Raw genomic sequence first — 22,110 nt, 5'->3', positions numbered from 1 at the left:
AGCAATGTCCGGAGCACCCTGAGGATGCTCCGGGGAGCTGTAAGGGCAGCGGTGTGACCGTCTGAAGCGTCCTTAGGACGCTCCAGACGGCACTGCTGCATAGATTCTGGCTGCAGGGTGACATTCTAGGCACCCTGCTAGCCAGATGAGGACAGAAGAAAAAAGATCAGAGGGCCAGACCAAATGATTCCGAGAGCCTTATATGGCCTCTGGGCCTGAGGTTCCCCATCCCTGACTTAAAGCCATGTCCTGAGAAGTTCATACCACAATCTGTGCCACCTGTACCCCATATCTCTACCATACGTACCTACTCTCCCAGAATGTTAGGGAGGCTGACGAATCTTGGGTGGCTCTTTGGGAAGAGTAAGCAAGTTTCCCGGAATCAGAGCCCTGTTGACCACCAAGTGAAGATGGTAGGGGGGTGGTCCAGGTGGCATTTCACCACACCCACCGCCCACTTGGCTGCACCATACCCCCTCCCCCGCATACCACCCACCTGGCAGCCCCTTCCACTGTCCCAGTCAGTTTTCTTGCCTGACCATCCCTGACTGTTTTCCAGCTACACTTCTGCCCTGCTCAGCTGCAGGTGTTTAGATAAAAGCAAGTGTCTCCTTTCACTCACATTATGCTTGGGGACATTCGTTGGTCAATACATCTATATTTCTTTTTCTTAATATGGATTTTTCTAGTTTATTTTGTGGCTGCCTTAAAATATATAGGGCCCGGGTGTAATAACTTTCCCCCAATGGTGGGGAGCCATCTTTAGTTTGAAACTTCCGCTGATTCTGCAGAAACCAATCCTTGTACGTCTTGTTGCATTTCAAGCTCTGTCTAACTCAAATTAATGTGCATCTCAAAGGCACATTCTTAACCATGTCTGCACACCCCTTTAAAATTGCAGTTGCACTTTAAGAACATTGGGGCCACGAGTGCAAGACACTGATAAGTTATGCCATGCGCAGGGCACCAATTTTCACCAAGTCGTGTTATATAGCACAAGTGTACGTACATGCAACTCTAAATCAAGCCCTTAAGTTGGGGATAATTAGGCTTTATGGCACTCGTAGCAACAGGTGACTTTTGAGAGTTGGCGACTTACAGTAACTCTAGTGGCTCCTATGAGGTCTGATCAAGTCCACAAAAAGAATAAATTGAGCAAGCTGTATTTAAAAAATTCAACCACACCACTCTCTATTGCAATGTAGATTAATTACACGGTGTTATAGACAGTAAATATGCTAGAGCATAGCAGATATTTGACAGCATATAGGGAAACCGTGGTGTTCAGTCATGAACATTCTGTGCACAGCGAGGCTTCTGAAAATCATCATCGCTCTAACCTCCAGCACCAACTTACCCTTCAGGTCTCATTCTCATCTTGTCCTTTACAAGCTACACTTTTATAATCACCAAAATATGAACTTTAGGTTTCGCCCGTAGTGTCTGTACAAGGGGATATCTGATACGAGCAGTCGTTGATATTATGTAATTGAACAAAAGCAAGCGGAGGCATTAGGTTGGGAATTATAAAAGTAATTTTCCTGCGAGCAGCGTTCAATCAGCACCGTGGAAAAGAATACAAATAAAATGGTTACATTCCAGTATCTTGTTAAGGGCAGATACTAATATGGTTTGCACTGAAGCTTCGGGTGATGAGGCTCTGATTCAGCCTCCCAGTAAGATGGATGTACGTGCATTTCAAGATAATTTCAGCGTCTTCCCAGACATTTCTGGAGAGCGAATACAGCGCCTAAATGCTCGCAGGCTGACATTTTTGGCCAGTAGATCTAAATTAACGGTATAGTACTTAGCTGTTTGGCCACCCTGAATCTAAAGCACAAATTAGTCCATAATGAAAATGCTCCTTGTAACATTCAAAAATATATATGTAAAAAAAAAAATGGCACCCACCCACCTTGTCTCATTTAGGATCGGTAAGAAGCCAGGTGGAAGTGTGGGCGGCATTCTCTGCTCCTCCGACTGGGAGCGTGGTGATGACCTCACAGCCCAGCGCCCTTCTCAGTGTAACACTGACATGAAGGAGCATTAGCTGGCAGCTTCACACGTAAGGAAGTCACCAGCTCTTCCTTCAAGTCAGCAGCCAGCGCTCCTTGTGGGGTCGCCATGGGGGGGGGGTCATTAAAAACACTGAGTGACTGATGACATTATGCAACCGGTAAAGTGTTTTTGGCACCTGGTCACCATTGACGCCCTAGGCAACTGCCTAGGTTCGCCTAATGTCCTGTTTATTTCAAAAGAGGAATTTCCTACAGGGGCCGGTTTGTAGCTCTGTGGAGAGTTTGTAGCTCTGTTGCAGTTATATTAGTTCATCTTACAAAATGGCTGCCTCGATAGTGTGCAGGTAATGGATTTTTCTAGCTTTTTACTGTGGTGTTGCTGAGTACTTTGCCTAGAGAGCCATTGGTTTACCTCTGTCCCATAAACCCCATTACACCTCCCAAAAATCTCCTTGGCAATCTTTTTCAGAGAGTAGGTTATTTGACTGCAGTGTCCTTTTAAATACCCAACTCATCACTGTAGGTAATTTTTCTGTTTGATTATGCCAGTAGGTGGCATTGTATTGTTCTCCAAATTCATTCCTCAGGGAGCACTAACAGTGCAGGGTTTCCAGTATACCTAATTGTTGCACAGGTGTAGTCATTACTGGCCACAGGAGCTAATTATTTCACTTGTGATTCCCTGAGGAGACCTGGAAAACATGTACTGTTAGTGCTTCCTGAGGAATGAGTTGGGAAACACTGGTGTAAGCTATTTTTCTGTTATATCTCAGCAGTGCATTCAGTATGGCAGCTCACACTCCTGTTACTTACTGTAAATGTGCAGTAGGAACAAAGATCAATTAAAACACAATTTTACTTTCCCTATTGTATTATTAAATCTTTTCTTTCTGCCATTTCTTACAGCTTTCCAAAGACAAAGAACGCCTGCAAGCCATGATGACGCATTTACACGTGAAGTCAACGGAACCCAAAGCAAGCCCCCAGCCTGTGAGTTGATTTGATTTTTTTTAGAGAGCGGGAGGGAATTTACACCTCAGAGATGTCTATGTTCTCGTGAATATTGGCCACAAAATGGCTGCCTCCACTTGGCCCGGCTTGCAATGTGCACTGGATGCACAAACTATTGCCGGAGTTTAGGATCCACAACTAAATAGTACAGATGTGCCCTCATTCACTGTGGCTGAAATTGCGTCAAATAGCCCCTCTTGTTGCCAGATCCCATGCGACGTGGCTGCGCTGAATGGATTTTTCGTTTAAAATGTATGTCTTATTTGCAGAACTGCATTACTAGGGTACACTGGCCACTGGGCTGTGCGACATTTGTCCATCTGTGTGCGACGGAGTCTGAATTTGTGAAAATAGGGCTCCGTCTCCGATGCGAGCAGCTGCTTTTCCTTACGCCAAGTTCCATTGTGCTTAATCTGTAACTTTGCACGTGTTTCATACCAATTCTTGCGCGTTTAACATCCTAATCTAGTGTCTCTGGTACACCGCGAGCGGCTTTTCGTTGCGTCTGCGATGTAACAAAGACACAAAATGAAAAGAAAAATACTGTGCGCTTCTCCTCTTGGAGTGTGTCAGTCGCTTTTGGCTTCTTGCAGCATATGCATTAGAGACGCCAGGGGGGCGATTCTATTGTTTTGGGCGCTCCACACTGGGCGTCTTATCTGATTGGGTGTCTGACGGTGCAATTCAATTGTTGCTCCGTTTAGATGCCTAAAGCCGCGCTGGGGTATAATTTCTTCTCGCTGCCTCTTGAGGTGCAAAAAGAAATGTGTGCAAAGTCCATGGCTCGGGCGCCCTAACAGTGGTTTGGGTACCCATACATCCGTTTAGGCGCCCTAACCACTACTTTAGACGGGTTTAGCCGCTTTGCATGGCTAAACCCGGTGCTTTGAGGCACTTAAATACTAATGAGCGCCCAAACGGAGAAACAATTGAATTGCTCCGTCGGGCGCCTATTCATATATAGACGCCCAGCAGGGAGTGCGCAAAACAGTTGAATCACCCCCTAAGCATATGAGGATACATCTGCAATTATTCCACACTAAAAAAACGCTGAATACTTTCAAATATTTTTCTCCTATTGTATTTGTTTAACCACTAGATTAAATAGGCCAATCCTGTGCCATTTGCTAAATCCAACAGCTTCCTTGAAATCTACAACAATCTCACGCCTCTTTCTTATGTACTGTTGTCAATGCCCCTCCCCTGTGGACATCTCAGTGCATGCAAATGAATAATATGGGAGTGGCATCGACAACAGCATTTCCTGTTTGGATAAGGCGAGCAGCATTTTGTATACAAGACCCTAGCATGGGGCCACTGAAGGCTTCTAGGTTCATGGTGAAATGTGAGACCCGTATGTATATCAGGCACTTTCTGGTTACAGTGTCTTGGTCCTATAAAGTGATTGTAGTCATGTTTATATGTTTGTTTTTCATTAAGTCCGTTTTAATTTTGCCCAGTACCTCCCAGTCAATTTATTTTTTAACTTCTCTATCAATTTCTGCTGGGTAGGTTAACATTATTTTTCCTATTTGCTGTGCACAGTACTTCGTTATTACAAGAAACAGGCATGCACATTTTCTGGCTGCAAAATGAATAGCTTTGGAATTCATACACAGCGGGCTCTCTTGTGAGGAAAGTGTAATATTTCCGCACAGCGCTTTTATAACCATTTATTTAGAGTCCAAAGCGAACTTTTGACAGCTCGAGCGTTGTTACAAGCGAACATAAAGCCCACTGATATGTAAACCGACAATAAGACGGCCTGTTTGAGCTTTTCTATTGTCATATGCATAGACTGTTTGGATTAGAATATGTAAATTTACTGTTGTACCACCCTTTGGAAGAGTATAGGAGGGGGGGGGGGGAATCAATTTGTGTATGAAAACTGTCTCCGCGTACAGGCAATCCGTTCCAAACCCTTTTATTTTTTTATTATTTTTTTTTTTTTTGCTTTAAAGGGTGACGAGCTGTATTGTCTGGCGGCTGCCTGCCAGACTCAAACGGTCTTTTGAGATAAAAAAAAAAAATATATGATATATTTTATATACTTCATCTGATAAGTTTTAATTATTGGAAAGTTGAGAGAGCCATGCAAGCGATGAAATAGAAAGGTGTTTTGTGTAGAATCCATTCTACTGGCCACAATGACGTGGTGGGAAGAAATTACATTTACATACGATTTCAAACGTTTATCCAGTAGTTTACATATTGTTTTTTTTGTATGAGGTATTGGAAAATCAAACGAAGCGAACGTTCGCATTGCATCACACTAGTAGACAGAGCACCCAATGGAATTGCCCATGACAGCAAAATCTCTGAAACAAGACTACAGAGGGCGGCCATTTTGTTCACTACATAAGTCAGTTGAGGTAGCTTGTAGACACATAGAAAGTGACGTGGTCAATACATTTATCGAACACCTATATGCACTTTATAGCAGCATCCATGCTGTGGTCCACATGCAAAATATATGAGAATGGAGCCTATAATTCCACTATAAGTAAATGATTATTTATAGGCCATGGGTGTAACTACCAGGATAGCAGAGATAATAGCTGCTTCCCGGCTGTTCCGGTGCCTGCTGCCTTTTACCATCACAGGAAAATAGTGCGCAGAGAGTAATATCACTGTGTACTCAGTGTGACTGCTGACAGTGCAAGCCACTTTAAGTTCCAGAATGCATAAGAGCCGCCATTACGGAGTTATAAAATTAGATTCTCCTCAGCAGGGAACAAAACTCTGAAGTCTCCACCCTCACTGAGCAGCAAGAGCAGAGCTGCTCAGTAATTGGAGGGGAGGGTGTCCTTCATTAGACGATTACTGGACCCCTTCACTATTTTGCTATGTGTCCTACAAATTTCCAGGTATGCCCCAGGCCAAGGCACTTTATGCATAATATTCCTAGACTAATCATTCCTAATGGGTTAGACATCTGTAGGCCTCAAAATTTGGCTGAGATTAAGGTGGATCTTCACTGATTTTGTCAGGCTAAATATCTGGATAATGAACTGGCCTTGTGGTCTCTTGGTGTCATGCCACAATATTGGGATAGTTGTCTGATAATGGCTGCTAAATTGCAATGTGCGTGGCAGCTTTAGAGTTTTACCCCCTATTTTACTAGGGATTTTGTGAAAATACTTTCATGAAACCGCTTCATTGAATTTAGCTCCCATACGGGAACATACAGTAGAAAGGATTTTATTGATAAGTTCAATCAATCAAAAGTATCGGAACTATAAATTGTTGCAGTATAATGTTCTCCTTGTGTGTTGATTGCAAAAAAAAATAAAAAATTGTGATTTATATCTCTTTTATAATGCACAATCAAAGGAATAGTTTACAATTCACTTCCATAGGAAGTTTCAGGTGTCCATAAAAATCCAGACTATATTTTAATTAGAAAAGTTGTCAACAAAATTTTGTATATTGTATTGGGGAATAATTGCTTTTTTGAGTATTCCCAAACGTCACACAACTGTCATCCATGAAAGAGGCAATATAATTTTTTCTAATGGCTGAGCAGCAATTAAGTTTTTCCGACAGTGAACCAATTCAGACTTGACCTAAAACATTTAAAATAACATTTTCAAATCAAATGCTTGGTTAAATATTCCTTTCTGTGTATTTCTTTTCACTGTAAGCGGAAAGCAATTAATGTATTTTTTTTTTTTGTTAAAAAGCAAAGAAAATATATGATAAATAGAAATACGCACAGCCAATTAAATGTACCATAAAACTATGTTGTAACATTGACTAAGTATGCTCATATCCTATAAAATAAAATAGTAGAATTGTACAGTGTTTAGAGATGCTTTTTTCCCTTCTATTTGCACATTTGGCACAACCATTATAGCCTAAAACATAATTACATATTTCCATTTATTTTAAGCACAATTAAATAAACATTTAATCATTTTATTTTTGGGAATGAGGGCATAGGAATTAAGTATTTAAAAACTCAAGAAGTACTTGCTCGGTAATGTCATGGAAATCAATAAGACACAAGAGGGTTTGTGCGGTTTATATTTGGGTACAGTTTTCGTAATGGACATGATACAGTGCCACTTGTAATTGTAAATTGTTTTAGTTTAGCTGTAAAACATAAATTTGCTGACAATCATGGCATGCAACAATCCAATAGTTTCGTATCTTACAGCTGTGATACTTGTAACCATAAGAATAGTTACTTAATTTGTCAGAGAAAATTATACCTTTATTTATTTATTAACAGTTTCTTATATAGCGCAGCATATTCTGTTGCGCTTTACAATTGGAAACATTAATAGAACAAAACTGGGTAATAACCGACAGATAGGTAATAAGCTATGTTCCATTTATTTTTTTGTTTATTTTTTTTTTTTGGGGGGGGGGGGGGAATTGCTAGATAAGATGTGGAACTGTGTGGAACCCGTAATGGAAAGATGATATAATTTTGGTGGACGGAGAATAAATTCCTCCTAATCGAATGCCAAATGCAGGAACTACTGTCTTACTGACATTTAGTTGTTAGAAATGATAGGAGTGGTCCCTTTTAAAATTGTTATCTCTCAGCTTGTAACTGCCTATTGCTCCTTATTACAGTCTCCAATCTTCAGTGATTAAGGCCCAGAATATTCTGTGCAATTAAATCATCAATTTTGACCCTGAGCAGACTGGCGCGGCTAATAGCAGCAATCTGTGCCCTGGAGCATAAGGTAGAACACCAAGCTGGCACATGCTGTTGGCAGAGTGGCCTGTTCTGGTATTGTTGGCGACCGGCAAGGGTTAAAACCCATCTTTATTTAAGTAAAGATATAAGCGCATCCCTCGTGATCTCTGGCTGGTCTTCTCATGTAATACATTTAGGAAAAACAAAAAGATACAATTATGTGTACTAAGCAGGGACAGTTAATGGAAATCCATTTTGATTAGGGGTTTACATCACTGCCTGTTTATGAAAATTACTGGTGACTCATTCATCATTTTTAAAGAGATGTTATAGGCAGCGAGAATACAGCGCACAATGCCCTCGATATTATTAACATGTAATTCACAAATGAAATATGGGAAATGGGGTCAGAGAATTGCATTCATAGAACCGTATAGACAAAAAAACAGTAAGAAGAGAGTTTTTAAATAGGTTATTATTGCACTTTGCATTATTTTGGCATGCTATATTCAGATTTTATAATGGGGAGTGGTAAGGTGTAAGGCACTTGTACATTTAAGATGCTTTCGGAAAAATAAAGTTTATTGAAATAGTAAATAACAATTTTCATGAGAACATTAAACAAAAATTTGATTTGTTAATTTTTTTAAATTTTTTGATTATTATTATTATTTTTAAGAATTAAAATAGAAATAAAATTCTCCCATATTTTTTATATACTGTGAGCTTAACCAGACTTACACTTTGCATTTGAGTGCGAATATATCACCTCGCTGCATCAAGATTTTACATGTGAGAACGGAGATGGATGACTTCTGCCAAGTGGTTGCCTAACCTAGTTTTATATCACACTATACAGGTTTTGTTTATGTTGTGGTCTTTAAAGAGTGTTGTGAAATAAAAGCTATACATTGATTTATAGATTGCAGTAGCAGCTGCGACGCATGTAGGTTAGAAAATGGAGCTAATAAAATGTATGTAGTTTTGTGCATAACTTTTGAGAAACGCATTATCCAGTTCGTCTTGATTACTTGGGGCTGATGCCAAAGTGGTAATAAAATGGGCATGCATTGCTAAAATGTATAAAGATAGGCCCCCTAACAATACTTGCCAACTTCCTAAAAAAAAAAAACCCATCCAGGAGAGTCTCTGAGGGGACAACCCTCTCAGATGGCGCTGCATACTCACAGCATTTTACAGCAGGGGCGGGGCTACATGTCACCTTGGCCATTACCACCTGCTGTGCTAGGATGACGTGAGTTAACGCGAATCGCGCAATCCAACCTTCCGACAGAGTTGACCAGTCTCAAGGTGCCGCCCACTTCCTGACTGAAGTAGATGGCATCGGGAGACTGGCCAACTCTGACAGGAGAGCAGAAGAGCCTCCCCCCCAAAATTTGGGACTCTCCCAGTCCTTCCAGGAGCTTTGGCAAGTATGATCCTCACAGGTACATATGCACTTACCTGATGGTCTGCATAAGCCCCATTTGCCTATGTCAGAATACCCCTTCCCGCCTCCGTTCTGCCTGGACGTTTGTAAAGTTTAATACGTGCAAAACACCTGCGGACTTGCATATGCGTGCATTTGCTTTCTGCTAATGCGCAGAGTGAAATTGTTGTTGGTCACTAATGGATTGATAGCCCTGCGATAGTTTTGGTCCAACACACAAACAAACCCCATTACACGTCCTCACTGAGCTAGCAAAAAGAGCACGGGAACTTTACATGCAGCAAATCTCACTATCCCAAAAAAAAAAGTAAAAGAAAATAAAAGCCTTCAATGGCGATTGACAAGGTCAGCATTTCATCAAATTGTCTGTTAAGCCTACAAATAGATGTGGAAGATGAAACGCCCCACGCTCACAGCACAAGCTTTTTGTTCTCTCTTTCCTCACAGATTGCAGTCATGTTTAATTTGGAAACTGGGCTCCTTTGGCAAATTAGCAATTAGAACAATTTTGTGGGAATATGTATATGTGTCATTAGTTTTCCTGCAAATTAATAGCGGGAGCAGAGGTCAGGCAGACATTTTCCACTCGGCTGCTGCTCCACTGTTGAGATTTGGCACTTTGTTTTGGAACAGGCTCAGCTGCAGTGAGTCTCCGTCTTCCTCCCGGATCCGTCTTTTAATTAGTTTACCTCATAGCTATTATTACAAATATTGCTGCCTCCCTTTTCTTAAAATAAGATTACTGTTTCCACAAAATATTCCAGCAACACCCTGCGCCACCGCTGGCTGACAGGCCGGGGTCATTCATATGCAGCGTTTAATCAGCAGATCACCTCCATAAGCATCTTCTAATTAGAGTTCTTACAATGCAATTTAATCTGGTAATTAGCCAAGATTGGCTGCTTACTCTTCCTTCTATAAGTGGTAACCCAGCAGTGGGTGTGAATTGCTGCCATTTTATAGCCGGTGAAAATAACCCCCCATTTTGCTTAGCTCCCCGCCCGTCCTGTACCCACTGTGTTCTCAAAATCCGCCACTTAAAGCGACTTAGACCTAATCTTAGCTACACCAAATGCAGCCGGTACTGAGACTTTTTACGCAGCATGACCGCGCCTTTATTCTAATGCCGCAGCCAATAGAAATCGTACAGAGTCACCCACTTTGCGTATCAAGACGCACCATCGGTCGCACTTTCGAACATTGCACCAGCCCTACTAAGGCCCAGACTGTCGGTCTGAACATGGCCACCTAAATCAATGCAAATGTAGAAAAAGTCGCAGTACCTGCTACGCCCCCTGAAATTGCCTCTCTCTGCGGCCAAATTCGTTCCCCTCCGCGGTAGGCATCAGGACCCATGCGACGCATCTCGTACACATGCGCAGACCGACAAAAATGTCCGCTTGTGTCCGACATTGAGACTGCATCTGCCTCTGAATCAGACCTTCTGTCCAGCTGTATAAGTGTTACCAGAACAGTCTGTGATTACAGACAATGTACAAAACAGCCCAGCCGGCTAATATGTGACCCACTAATATAATAAGTAGGGATGTGCAGGCTTGGATAGGTTCGAGTTTGCACGCCGAGTTCGGATTTTTCCCTCCAAAAAACGGAACTCAGAAAGAGGCAAAACGTCATCTTGCATGGACAAACATCATCATTCCTGGACTGACTTGTCCAGGAATGATGATGTTTGTCCATGCAAGATGACGTTTTGCCTCTTTCTGAGTTCCGTTTTTTTGGAGGAAAAAATCCGAACTCTGCGTGCAAACTCGATCCTATCCGAGCCTGCACATCCCTAACAATAAGTGGGGGCACCGTGGGTGAGAGGGGCTTAGTGCAAATGAATGCGTCCTGCCTGTGTCATGTGTGATTGTCGGGTGGAATGTCGTGCTCGCCAAAGCACACTTTCCAACGGTATAATTTGTAGGATGGCGGCCTAGTGCATCCTACCACTAGGAACCACCGCCAGAGGGGAACAGAGGGAGTATTGCCTTGCCCATAATGCTGCATCATGTCTAAGTTTCCTTTTCCATGATAATAAGCAACGATTTGCATATACAAGAGGTAACAACTCCTAATGAGCCAACAGTTATGTTGTTCAGCAGGTAACTAGGGTATGGCATTACTCCCATTACCCAGTGAAAACACATACAGTAAAAATCTAAAAAAAAAAAAATATGCATACTATAAGGAACCAAGTTTTAGGTTGAACCAATATTGCACCTCAAATTTATACAAATATATACAGTATAATACATAGTATATACATTATACTATATAGTAAAGTAAAAATAATGTGATTACCTCAAAATGTGTATGGAAGGAAAAATGTATCTTGTGCACATTTGTCTTTGTTCAGCTACTTGAAAATCTACATCTGTATTTCATTTAATAAAAAAGGAAAAAAACAGACATTGAATAATAAACTGCTAAAAGGCTACATTACATGTCTGTACTCTGGGGATTATCATTAAATCACAGCTCATATCACACAGAGGCCTGGCTTGTAATATGAGTTGAGGTATATTGATAAACTTTAAAGGTCACAGAATCTCAGAACTACAACTCTTGTCTATACCGTCAGGATAAAAATTCCTTTTAAAGCAGTTTATTTTTTCACGTAGGTTTACAGAAGCTATCGCAGTTCCAAGACAGCTAGTCCATCCTGCTCGTAGCGCCACACTGGCGATACACACCCCTCCCCCAGGCACTCCTGATAGATCTGTGCATTTAACAGAATTAATTGTAAAATTATCCTCTGATAAGGTACCGTTCTTTAAAATCAATTAATGAAACACAGGAGGCTCCCTTGATTAATACCATATACTCTACCTTTCTCTATTATGACCTCATCTCTTTTTGGCACCAATCTTTATACTATTTCACCGCTATACTGGCAAATTATATTTAATGGCAATAATACACTTTTTTTTTTTTTTTTTTCAATAACTAATTTATTGTAAAAAGAAATAAAAAGCTTGACATAGTAATAAGACTGACTGATTGCAGTATTTAACATGGTCTTGTACGTAACTTATGATTTATGCAGTATATTCTGGATACATCGCGAAAAAAAAAAGTTTGCAGAAAAAGAAATTAAACGAGCTTTGTTGCATTAATATTAGTGTTCTGCTTAATGTAAAGTTTAACTATGAATGTTATGTGCGTCGGTTTATGATACTATCTGGCTTTGAGGCGGTCACCATTTGCGAACGCGATGTCTACACTTCATTTTAAACCTAAACACCGGTCTGATGAAATATAAAAACAACAAATGAAAGTGTATAATTAATTTGTATGCGGAGTGAGAAGCATTGTATGTTTATACTGTACACGGTGGCAGCTTGTTTAAAGTCTGCCCTATATTTAACATAACGTAGCCATGCTTTAGATTTCAGAGTGTCACAATGATCTATTGGTGTATTATATTTACCGCAGCCATTTAGCTGGCATTCAGAGCTATTACTTTTATCCAAATATAGCTTACAGGTTTAGCTTTAAAGTCTACAGCTCAGTGTGATGTAGGAGAGGGGCAACTGCGCTGAAATACTTCAAACGATGCTCGCCGTAAACTGCCATATTTTATAGACTGTCCACCCCCAGGCTTGAGTCACTGACTCGGATCTATAAACAATCGTCCATGTAAAGCCCGCAACGTGACGTTCTACAATCCAGTGTTGGAAACATAAAAAAAAAAAGTGGTTGTGACATAAGTTGGAAGATGTTGTTGATCGTTCATGTGGCCAGACAGATATTACAATATAGACAAAACACACCTATAAAACAGCATACCCGCCCGTCCACTTTAAATCTATGGGGTCTATTTACTAAGCAGTGATAGGAGACAGAGTGAAAAGGTGCCAGCCAATCAGCTCCCAACTGTCATCTCACGGGCTGTGTTTGAAAAATGACAGTTGGCAGCTGATTGGCTGGTACCTTATCACTTTTCACTCTGTCTCCTACCACTGCTTAGTAAATAGACCCCTAGATTTTTGAAACTGAGACATTTTCTTTGCCTTAAAATAACATCTGTTAATTAAAAAAATCTATGTATGTGTGTAGCATTACAAAGCCCTTATTAATTGTCTTATTGTATTTGCAGCTCAACCTGGTATCCAGTGCCACCCTTTCAAAGACTGCGTCCGAACCATCCCCACAAAGCTTACCTCATACCCCCACCACCCCAACCACACCACTCACTCCTCTAACCCAGGGACCTTCAGTTATAACTACCACCAGCATCCACAACGTGGGACCCATAAGGAGGCGGTACTCTGACAAATACAATGTCCCCATCTCTTCTGGTGAGTTTAACCATTCTATGCTTGGGAATATCTGTGCTCAGGGCAGAATTGGGCAGCCAGCGTCTCTGCAATTGGTTGTGGAACTGCGAGTCTCAGCATGCCTAGGACTTGGACAGCTAAAGCTTGGGTATCCATTAGCCGATGTGTACCCAGCGCAATATTGCCGGCAACCGGTCCGACGGGGGGGAGAGGGACGTGTCCTGCTGCAGTCTGCCCAATGTCTTTGTCATTAACGACCCAGCGGGAACACGCATCCCATGGGTGCACCCTAGACGATGTACCGGATATGTTGCTCCGATCCGCGGGTTCGGACGATATATCGTCTAGTGTGTACCCACTCTAAGACGCGCTGTAATCTGTAGACACACAACCACTGCAGTGCTGCTGCTGGCTACCTACCTCCTATTCACAACGTCAGACAACACCAAGTTTATCATTTTTTATGTCTTACCTTTTTGTTTTTTGTTTTTATATACGCGGCAGACATTGCACAGAACCAAGAGTTTTACAAAAATGCAGAGGTCAGACCACCCTTTACGTACGCATCCTTAATTAGGCAGGTAAGTGCGCAAAACATTATTTATTATTATGTCTAAATTGTACAGTACAGGTGTGAGACCCGAGCCTTTAAATCTATTATTGGTGTAACGTTTACAAAGAGAACCTGGGTACCTTGGATGTAAGTGAATCCAATATAATGTGATTAATTCCCTTCATTCCCGGACACTGGTCAGGCTAAGTTCAGTATAATAACATTTACTTGTATAGCCATAGATTTGTTTTGCCGCTAGTTACCTACATTTTTGTATCAAGGCTAATGATCCTAATAATTAACTTTCTGAATTAACAACTTGAGGTGGGCTTAAGTGGTTTAGCAACTTAATATGACGGTTTGCCAGTTTCCGGCATTCACTTGCTGCATGTAAATACTCGTACGTACATACGAACTCGTCCCCAACACAGGAAGCCTCCAAAACAGGATGTGGGCATGTCCACAACACTGTGGGATGTAACCATGCCCCCATGGGTGTGTCCCTCTTTCCCCCTGAAAATTGCCAATTGTTTTTTTCTGCATGCTGCTTTGCAACACCTCCCAACCCCCTCCAAATGTCAATAATGTTTACACTAAAATTAGTAAGAACACAACACAATTTATTTTATTATTTTCAAATTTCCCAAGAAACGGGAATGTGTCATCTTACCTATATGGAAATATAGGTAATTGACACTCTTGTTTTAATGAACATTATTTGCAAAATACTGGTGTGTACATGAGTACGAAACCTTTTTTTTTTTTTTTTTGCCTTAAGAATTTTGAAAACGGCAATATCTAACATAATTGCTTTTGATTAAGTATTACAATACGATGTGATTATTCGAAAATTCATTTCACACAACAGTGAAAATGAGGCTGTTTAAAGATGGCAAGTCAATTATCACAAACTACCGGAATCTCTGATCCCAAGAATTAATCTGAGCTCTAAATAATTACTGAGCTGTAATCAGCTGGTGGAATGTTTTGCCGTTTGCTTTGATCCTGCTTTGGTGAATGACTGATAAATGAATATTTCCACCCGGAAACCAAAATAAAAACTCAAAACAATGAGATAATTCCATTTTCAATGTTGTTATTGAATTGCTAAATAGAGGTATTAATCTCAGATCGTGTTGTGAAGTCTGGCGTATTTATTCGTAATGAGGCGTTTTGGCAGCATCTGAGCTTGATTTATCTAGAGATGTGGATTTGTTACTATGTTGGTGAAAATAGAATCAGTTTAAATATAAAAAAAAAATAAGATAAACCCAGGTATTTATTACAGGCTCCGAGCTATGTTAGTATCGTAGAACTGTTTAACTTTCCCAGTATTATAATTTTTTGTCATCATTTTTTTTTCTAGGCAATTCTTGAATCTCCTGAAAAGCAGCTAACACTAAATGAAATATACAACTGGTTCACGCGAATGTTTGCCTACTTTAGGCGCAATGCGGCAACGTGGAAGGTAAGCTTGAGTTATTTTAATAAGTTTACATTAACAGGTGTCCTATACCTATTTCAATAATCAGTTATTGGAGATAGAGCAAAAAGTTTATTTTTTAAACAATTGTATTAGAGTATATATCCCGTACATAGTGGCGGCAGCGATTTTACGGGATGTAGGAATAGCCGTGAGAATACAATCGGTCAGTTCACGAGGAAATAGTGACCCCTGTATATGAAGCGCTTTAATGTATCTTATATCCCCAGGCTCCTAGTGAATTGTTGTGAGGGGTTCACATTAATATTGCTTGAGCCCAAAACATGGTTGCCTCCAATATGTGCAGGGTACATGTTATAGGGGAACACCAACATCACAGAATTGTATTGTCCGATGCTTATTTCTCTTTATGTTCATTAAACACAGATGCAAAAATAGATCTACTGTGTAGATACAATCATGTACTATGTACAAATATGAGCTTCCATGGCCTATTCATTCATTCATCAATTCTACCCTTACAATATGCACAAACAGCTATTTCTGCATGTTTAAGGGCAGAATTAAGTATCCCTTAAACGTACTATTTTGGACAGCAGACTTTCCGACCGTCGGTATTTAACAAGAACTGCAAAGCTTCACCTAGGTGGGCTAATGCCATCCTCAGATGGCATTAGCCCAATAACAGCCCTGCCAGGAGGGATCTTGCGGTCTCTCTCCGATGGGTTGCTGGTGGTCCCGCTACGCATCACAGTCTTTTCCACTTGCTCGGTAGCCGCTAAGGGGGTCTGTAGGTGGAAGTAAAATTATTGCGTATGTGATCACTTATTCTTGATCGGTGGGACGGGCTCATATCTGAGCCAGCATCCCGGCGATTCACATTGGTACATTTATGCAAAAAAAGAATCCTTATTGCCGCAGTTGGCGACCATAAGGATTCTTAATATTCAGGGGCACACCGCACATATTAATAAATAAGCCCCTAAATTTTGTCAGATCCAACGGTGCTGAAATACGTCTGGACAATAGAATTTTCTAAAGATAGAGTTCATCTTGATTTTAAAGGAAAGCTATGATGATACAGTTAGGCAGCGTATGTAGCCTTGGTTTGGGCGTTAGTGATATCACGCCCTATGTACATGTTCATGTGAAGATCTGCTGGGTTTCTAAAACTGATTTACTGAAGTCGAACATTAAGAACCTCATAAGCAGACAGCAGAGCATTGATTTAAGGGGGCTTTCTATCCGTTGTATAAACCGGGTATTTTTTTATTTTACAGTCCAGTAAAGAATAGGAGGACACAGCGTTTCATAGAACATATATTATTTGCATTCATTAATATGGATGCAACTCCTTATTTGTATAGAATAGGTATGAAATACCCAGTGGTGCCTAACCCTAACCCTAATTTCCCCCCAGGGGTCCCTAAACCTAACCCCCCCCCCATCCCCCTGCTAATGCTGATACTTACCCGGATCTTTCGTGCAGAATCCGGCGGTCAGGATGCCGACGCCGATATCCTGATCCTCTTCGGGATAGCGACGTCGGCATTTTGCCGAACGGCAGGATTCTGGCATCTGTATATCTGCGGCCGGCATCTCGTCCACCGACATATTAACTACATCCCATTTGTATTGTACAACACACATTAATATATTATTAGTGATAAATGGTCAAATGATTGACTGAATTACACAAGCAATTTATTATTTTTGCAGGGCAATTAATAGCAACAATAGATAATTGGTTGTAAGGAGGAATTACTAAAAAAAAAAAAAAAAAAAGTCTGTTTAAAAACAAATAAGCATTGCCCTAAGTCATTATAATTACACGTTTCACTTATGTCATGTAAGCGTGATGAGCTTTTCATTCACAAAAAGGCCTGAAGTAGACAAGTGATATTGCATTATTGTAACTGAGTACATACATAGAATGACTGTATATACTGTGTGCTATGTATTTGTTAGCTGAATTATGATTTTACTGAATAATTGAACTCAATTTGTAACGTCACACCTTTTATTTAAGCTATCCTTTGAAGTGGGGCCTTCTCCAACACAAAGTGGAAGCTGCCATATTGTGGGAAGGATAAATATTCATGTAAATGTGGCCAATCAGTAACTAGCTTTTGCTAAGGCACTCGGTGATGTCACTCATTAATAGTGAACTGATCGGCTGCATTTTGTTTATGAATGGTTCTGCCCACAAATTGTCCGTCTCTCCTTTGTGTAAGTGATTTATGCAGATCACATAGAATGTCAATAAAGTTTTAAAAAGGTAAGGTAGGAATGATGTTTCTATATATGTTTTTTTTTTTTAATATAAAAATATAAAAGTATCACTTTTTAGGGAACATATGTTTGTTGAAAGGGCCCCCTATGGGGAATATTTACAGGGGGTGTTGTCATTGCTTTGGCTGAAAATTATATATACGTTACAGGGCCGTCAAGAGAAATGGTGGTGCCCGGGTGATATGGAGGGGGCGTGGCCAAATCCGGGAGGTGTGGCCACACAGCCTTCTGAAAAAAATCAAAGGAAATATTTTGTACGCCTGCAAAGAGGGGTATTTGTCCCCCTCAACAGCTGGCCCAGGCCCCGCCGAGGCCCTTAAATAAGCCCAGGCCCGAGTGATTAGTAATACTCCCCCCCCTCCCCCCCCTCTCTCTCAGGCGGGGGGGAGTATTACTAATCACCCGACTGTATTACTTATACAGTCGGGAAACCGTCTACCTTAATACCGGCAGCCGGCTTCCCGACTGTCATATCCCGGCGAGGGTGAAATGCCGGGCGTCTAGATGTAGACGCCTGACATTTCCCCGACACCGGGAGACAGGCGCCCGGCATCCCGATCGAAGGGATGCCGGGCGCTGCGAGCGGACAGCCGAGGGGGGGAGGGTTAGGTTTAGGGCACCCGGGGGGATTTAGGTTTAGGCACCCCTCCCCAGGAGGGTTAGGGCTAGGCTAGGTGGAGGGAGGGTTAGGCACCCCCGGGGGGGACTTAGGGTTAGGCACCCCCCCGGGGGACTTAGGTTTAGGCAGCGGGGAAGGGGCGGGGATTAGGGTTAGGCACTTAGAGGGGGGATTAGGGTTAGGCACTTGGGGGGAGGTTAGGATTAGGCATTCCATGCGGCCGGCGGTATTTCCCTCTCTCGGTGCCCCTGTATACGTATATATTGCTCTAGTTCTCCCAGCCTGTCAACCAATCTACATTGACAACAACATTAAAGCCGACTAACTAGATGTTTTTTTAAGTCAGTGCTTCCAAAACTCTGTCCTCAAGACATCCCAACAGTTCACTGTTTAAGACTATCCTTGCTCAAGCACAGATGGTTAAATCAAATTTACTGTGGTACTAATTAAGCTACCTGTAGTCGAGCATGGATATACCTAAAATCTGGACTGTTGGGGTGTGTTGAGGGCCGAGTTTGGGAACCACTGGCTTAAGTTATGCATTTTACTATATACTGGAGAATATTATTTATTCTAAAAAAAAGAAGCAAAAAATAAAAAATGTATTTCATTCATTAATAAAAAAGGAAGACCGGTGGGTTTATAGGGGAAGAGGATTATTGAAGAATCCTGTAAAAATGAATTTTTACGATTTTTTTTTTTTGGTACATTTTCCTGCTTTGGCAATCACGGCACCGCCCCTCCCATTTTCACCCGCTGCCAAAGCCTGACAACATATATGATTCCTAAAAGTGATACAGCCCCGTGACGCTGTGTGTGAAGATGATGATTGCTGTCGATGCCTAGCGCTGACCTCTGAATGTTTTCTCTCCTGTCCCTGCTGCAGAATGCAGTGCGCCATAATCTTAGTCTACACAAGTGTTTTGTGCGAGTAGAAAACGTAAAAGGGGCAGTATGGACAGTGGATGAAATAGAATTCCAAAAACGGAGACCACAAAAGATCAGTGGGTACGTCCGCCATCATATGAACTTCTTAGCATAGTGTGTCAGTGGTGCCTGAGGTTTGATGTGGTGACGGAATATAACAAAGGTGCACTCACAACGTCTTGCCCCAAGGGGAAGCACAATACGTCATCCCTGCCATTTTGTATACCTACCCGTACCCCTGCCCTGCTTGCCTCGGTGTTTGCTGCATCACACGCTCGGTGCTTATCGGCGCCAATGCCTATTAACCCTCGCCAATCATTTGCTTACGCATTGTTATTTTTCCTTCCCCTCCCCCCCCCTCTTTCCTTTCATCGTCTGTGCCTTCTCCCTCCACCCCCTGTGTCTTTTTTTTTTTTTTTTTCCCACTTTATTCCTCTTGCTGTCGCTTTTGGTCCCAGGGTGCCATTCGCACCAATCTTTCCCTCCATAAGTGCTTTATCAGAGTAGAGGATGAGTATGGGTCCGTTTGGACTGTTGATGATGAAGAGTTTAAACGTGGCCGCCATATTCAGAGAGGCCGTCCTCGAAAATACTGCCCTGATGAACACTTTGACGAGCTTATTGCACAGTAAGAGCTTTAACTTGCTTGATTTTGGCTTTTGATTTATTTTGCCCTTCTCTGCTTCCCTCTGCATGTTTGTTTTGCCAACATTTCATCCAGCCAGTCTAACATCTGTGGAACTTATTTTACCAATATGTGCCCTTTCCATGTATTTTGAAAGGTAAAGTGTATCCGCTGCTGACACACAATGGAGGAAGCCATTTTGTGGGCTCAGTCAGTGTTCTTATACTCTTGTGATAGGCTTCCTTTTACATCGGTCCAGCCCACAAAATGTCTTCCTCCACTGTGTGTGTGAGACGTTTGTACATTAGAAGAAAATGTCAAGTTGTTTTGTATAGATCTTGTGACAGAATTAGGCACTGTTTGTTACAGTTACTAAATATGAATACTTACCCTCTTGTAAGAGGTAAGATTTGGTAATGTTCACAAATATGATACAACACATTACTTAACTCTGACTTCAGATACATTTATATTAACATGATAAGCTTTTAGAAGAATCAACTACGCTATATTCACATTTCCAGTTTTACAGTCAATAAGATTGACATCATGGGGGCGATTCAAATGTTTTTTAGGTCGTGATAATTAAATGAGCGCCCAGTTTGCTGTTCAATTGTCCTGGGAGCTCAGTAATTATCGCCCTCTTCGCCCCCTATGAGACGAGGCTTAGCCGTGTAAAACGGCTAAAGCCATCTAAAATTCTGGTTAGGGCGCGCTAACCAGGGGGTTTCTCACACATTTCTGCTCGCACCCTCCTGAGCGTGTGCAGAAATGCCGGCGCCGGTTGGCTATCGCGCCCTGAAAAAGCAATAATTTGCCGCCGCCAAAACATTTGAATCGCCCCCCATGTGTTTCCTATGTTACCATGGGCACTTCTGTACAAGACTCTGTGGGCTGAAGTGCACTCGGGTACACACTACAAAAGATATTTTCTCTTCAAACATGGCTTAGTTTAAACTTATTTATGGCATAAAAAAGGACATGTGGGGACATTACCATAATATATATGCAGGGACAATGCAGGTGATTGACTGGCAGTGAATGGGTAGCCCAGACTACTTGCCACCATGCCTGGGGTCATTGTATGTGCTGTGAATCCCCCGTTTGTGCCTCACTGTGCATTTGCATAATAGGCGCAATTGAGCACACGTCATTTCCTCTTACCCCCACGCTTGTTTTCCGATTCCTTTGTTCTACAGCGAGTAGAACAGGGGACTCAGAAGAGTCATCCACGCCGGCTGACCCGTCCAAGCCAGACTTACCATACACTGCCAGCCCTGTTGATATATAGCACTTGTGCGTATGGAACATATTTACTACATTGCTTGATGTGTGCTTAGATATAATCTAAGCTGTATTACCACTGTGAAGGAGCAATTCTGCTGTTCCTGCAGCAGCATATGCTACGGTACGCTATTGCGCGCATTGCGATTGCATCATGCAATCCTATGGAGGCGCAGGTGTGAATGCAGTGCGCACGTCCGCTCGCAGACGCACGCCTCGTGCCAGCGCGATTTGCTGCATACGCAGCAACGATGTAGCAGGACATGTCTGTAAATGACCCCTTGAATGTCCTATGATATCACTACAACATAGCAGAAGGTCCTTTCTATAGAAGCAGGAAGTTACCTGTATTCTAGCAATCCCACAGAGTGAGGACTAATACTTAGGACTACTGTCAGGTTACTGAAACTTTAGATCCGGAATATATTTATTTGTGAATATTACCAAGTCCGATTTTATATAGGAACAATTGACTTCTCCCTACACACCTGGTACAGGTCTGCTGTACACAGATCTGTAGGGTTGTATGATATTATAGAACCCAATCTAATATTTCTGTTACAATTTTCTGGATAGTCAGGTAATACGGACACTGTACTTAATATAATGTAACTCATGTCCAGTGATAGCCCTTTATATTTGAAAATGTGTTTGTTAGGGTTTCCACACTGCTCATATATTGCTGGCAAGGCCTCCCTGAATCTGACTGAAAGCTAATTATTGTGTTAATCAGTAGGATAACCAACCCTTTCAGTAACGTTTGCTGCCATGGGTTGAGTCTCCCATATCCAAAATGCTTGGGACCAGAAGTATTTTGGATATTGTATTTTTCTGTATTTTGGAATATTTGCATACCATAATGAGAGATCTTGGGAATGGGACCCAAATCTAAATACAGAATGCATTTATGTTTCATATACACCTTATACACACAGCTGCAGGCAATTTTATAC

The 22,110-nt window shown here is 41.6% G+C and overlaps 1 protein-coding gene across 5 annotated transcripts in view; it reads left to right on the top strand.

Moving 5' to 3' along the window:
- FOXP1 (forkhead box P1) overlaps positions 1–22,110 on the top strand; it is an 801,632-nt gene that overhangs the window by 762,469 nt on the left and 17,053 nt on the right. For all 5 annotated transcript variants that reach the window (XM_088459772.1, XM_088459768.1, XM_088459769.1 and 2 more), the window contains 5 exons: positions 2,925–3,008; positions 13,233–13,434; positions 13,918–13,994; positions 15,333–15,434; positions 19,208–19,329. In XM_088459772.1, the coding sequence (XP_088315898.1) occupies positions 2,925–3,008; positions 13,233–13,434; positions 13,918–13,994; positions 15,333–15,434; positions 19,208–19,329 (587 nt within the window). The remainder of the gene's footprint in view (positions 1–2,924; positions 3,009–13,232; positions 13,435–13,917; positions 13,995–15,332; positions 15,435–19,207; positions 19,330–22,110) is intronic.

Source organism: Taudactylus pleione, unplaced genomic scaffold (genome assembly GCF_031769625.1).
Source record: "Taudactylus pleione unplaced genomic scaffold, aTauple2 ptg000934l, whole genome shotgun sequence".
Classification (NCBI taxonomy): domain Eukaryota; kingdom Metazoa; phylum Chordata; class Amphibia; order Anura; family Myobatrachidae; genus Taudactylus; species Taudactylus pleione.
Note: the sequence above shows the minus strand (reverse complement) of the source record. Positions and strands in the feature narration are given on the sequence as shown.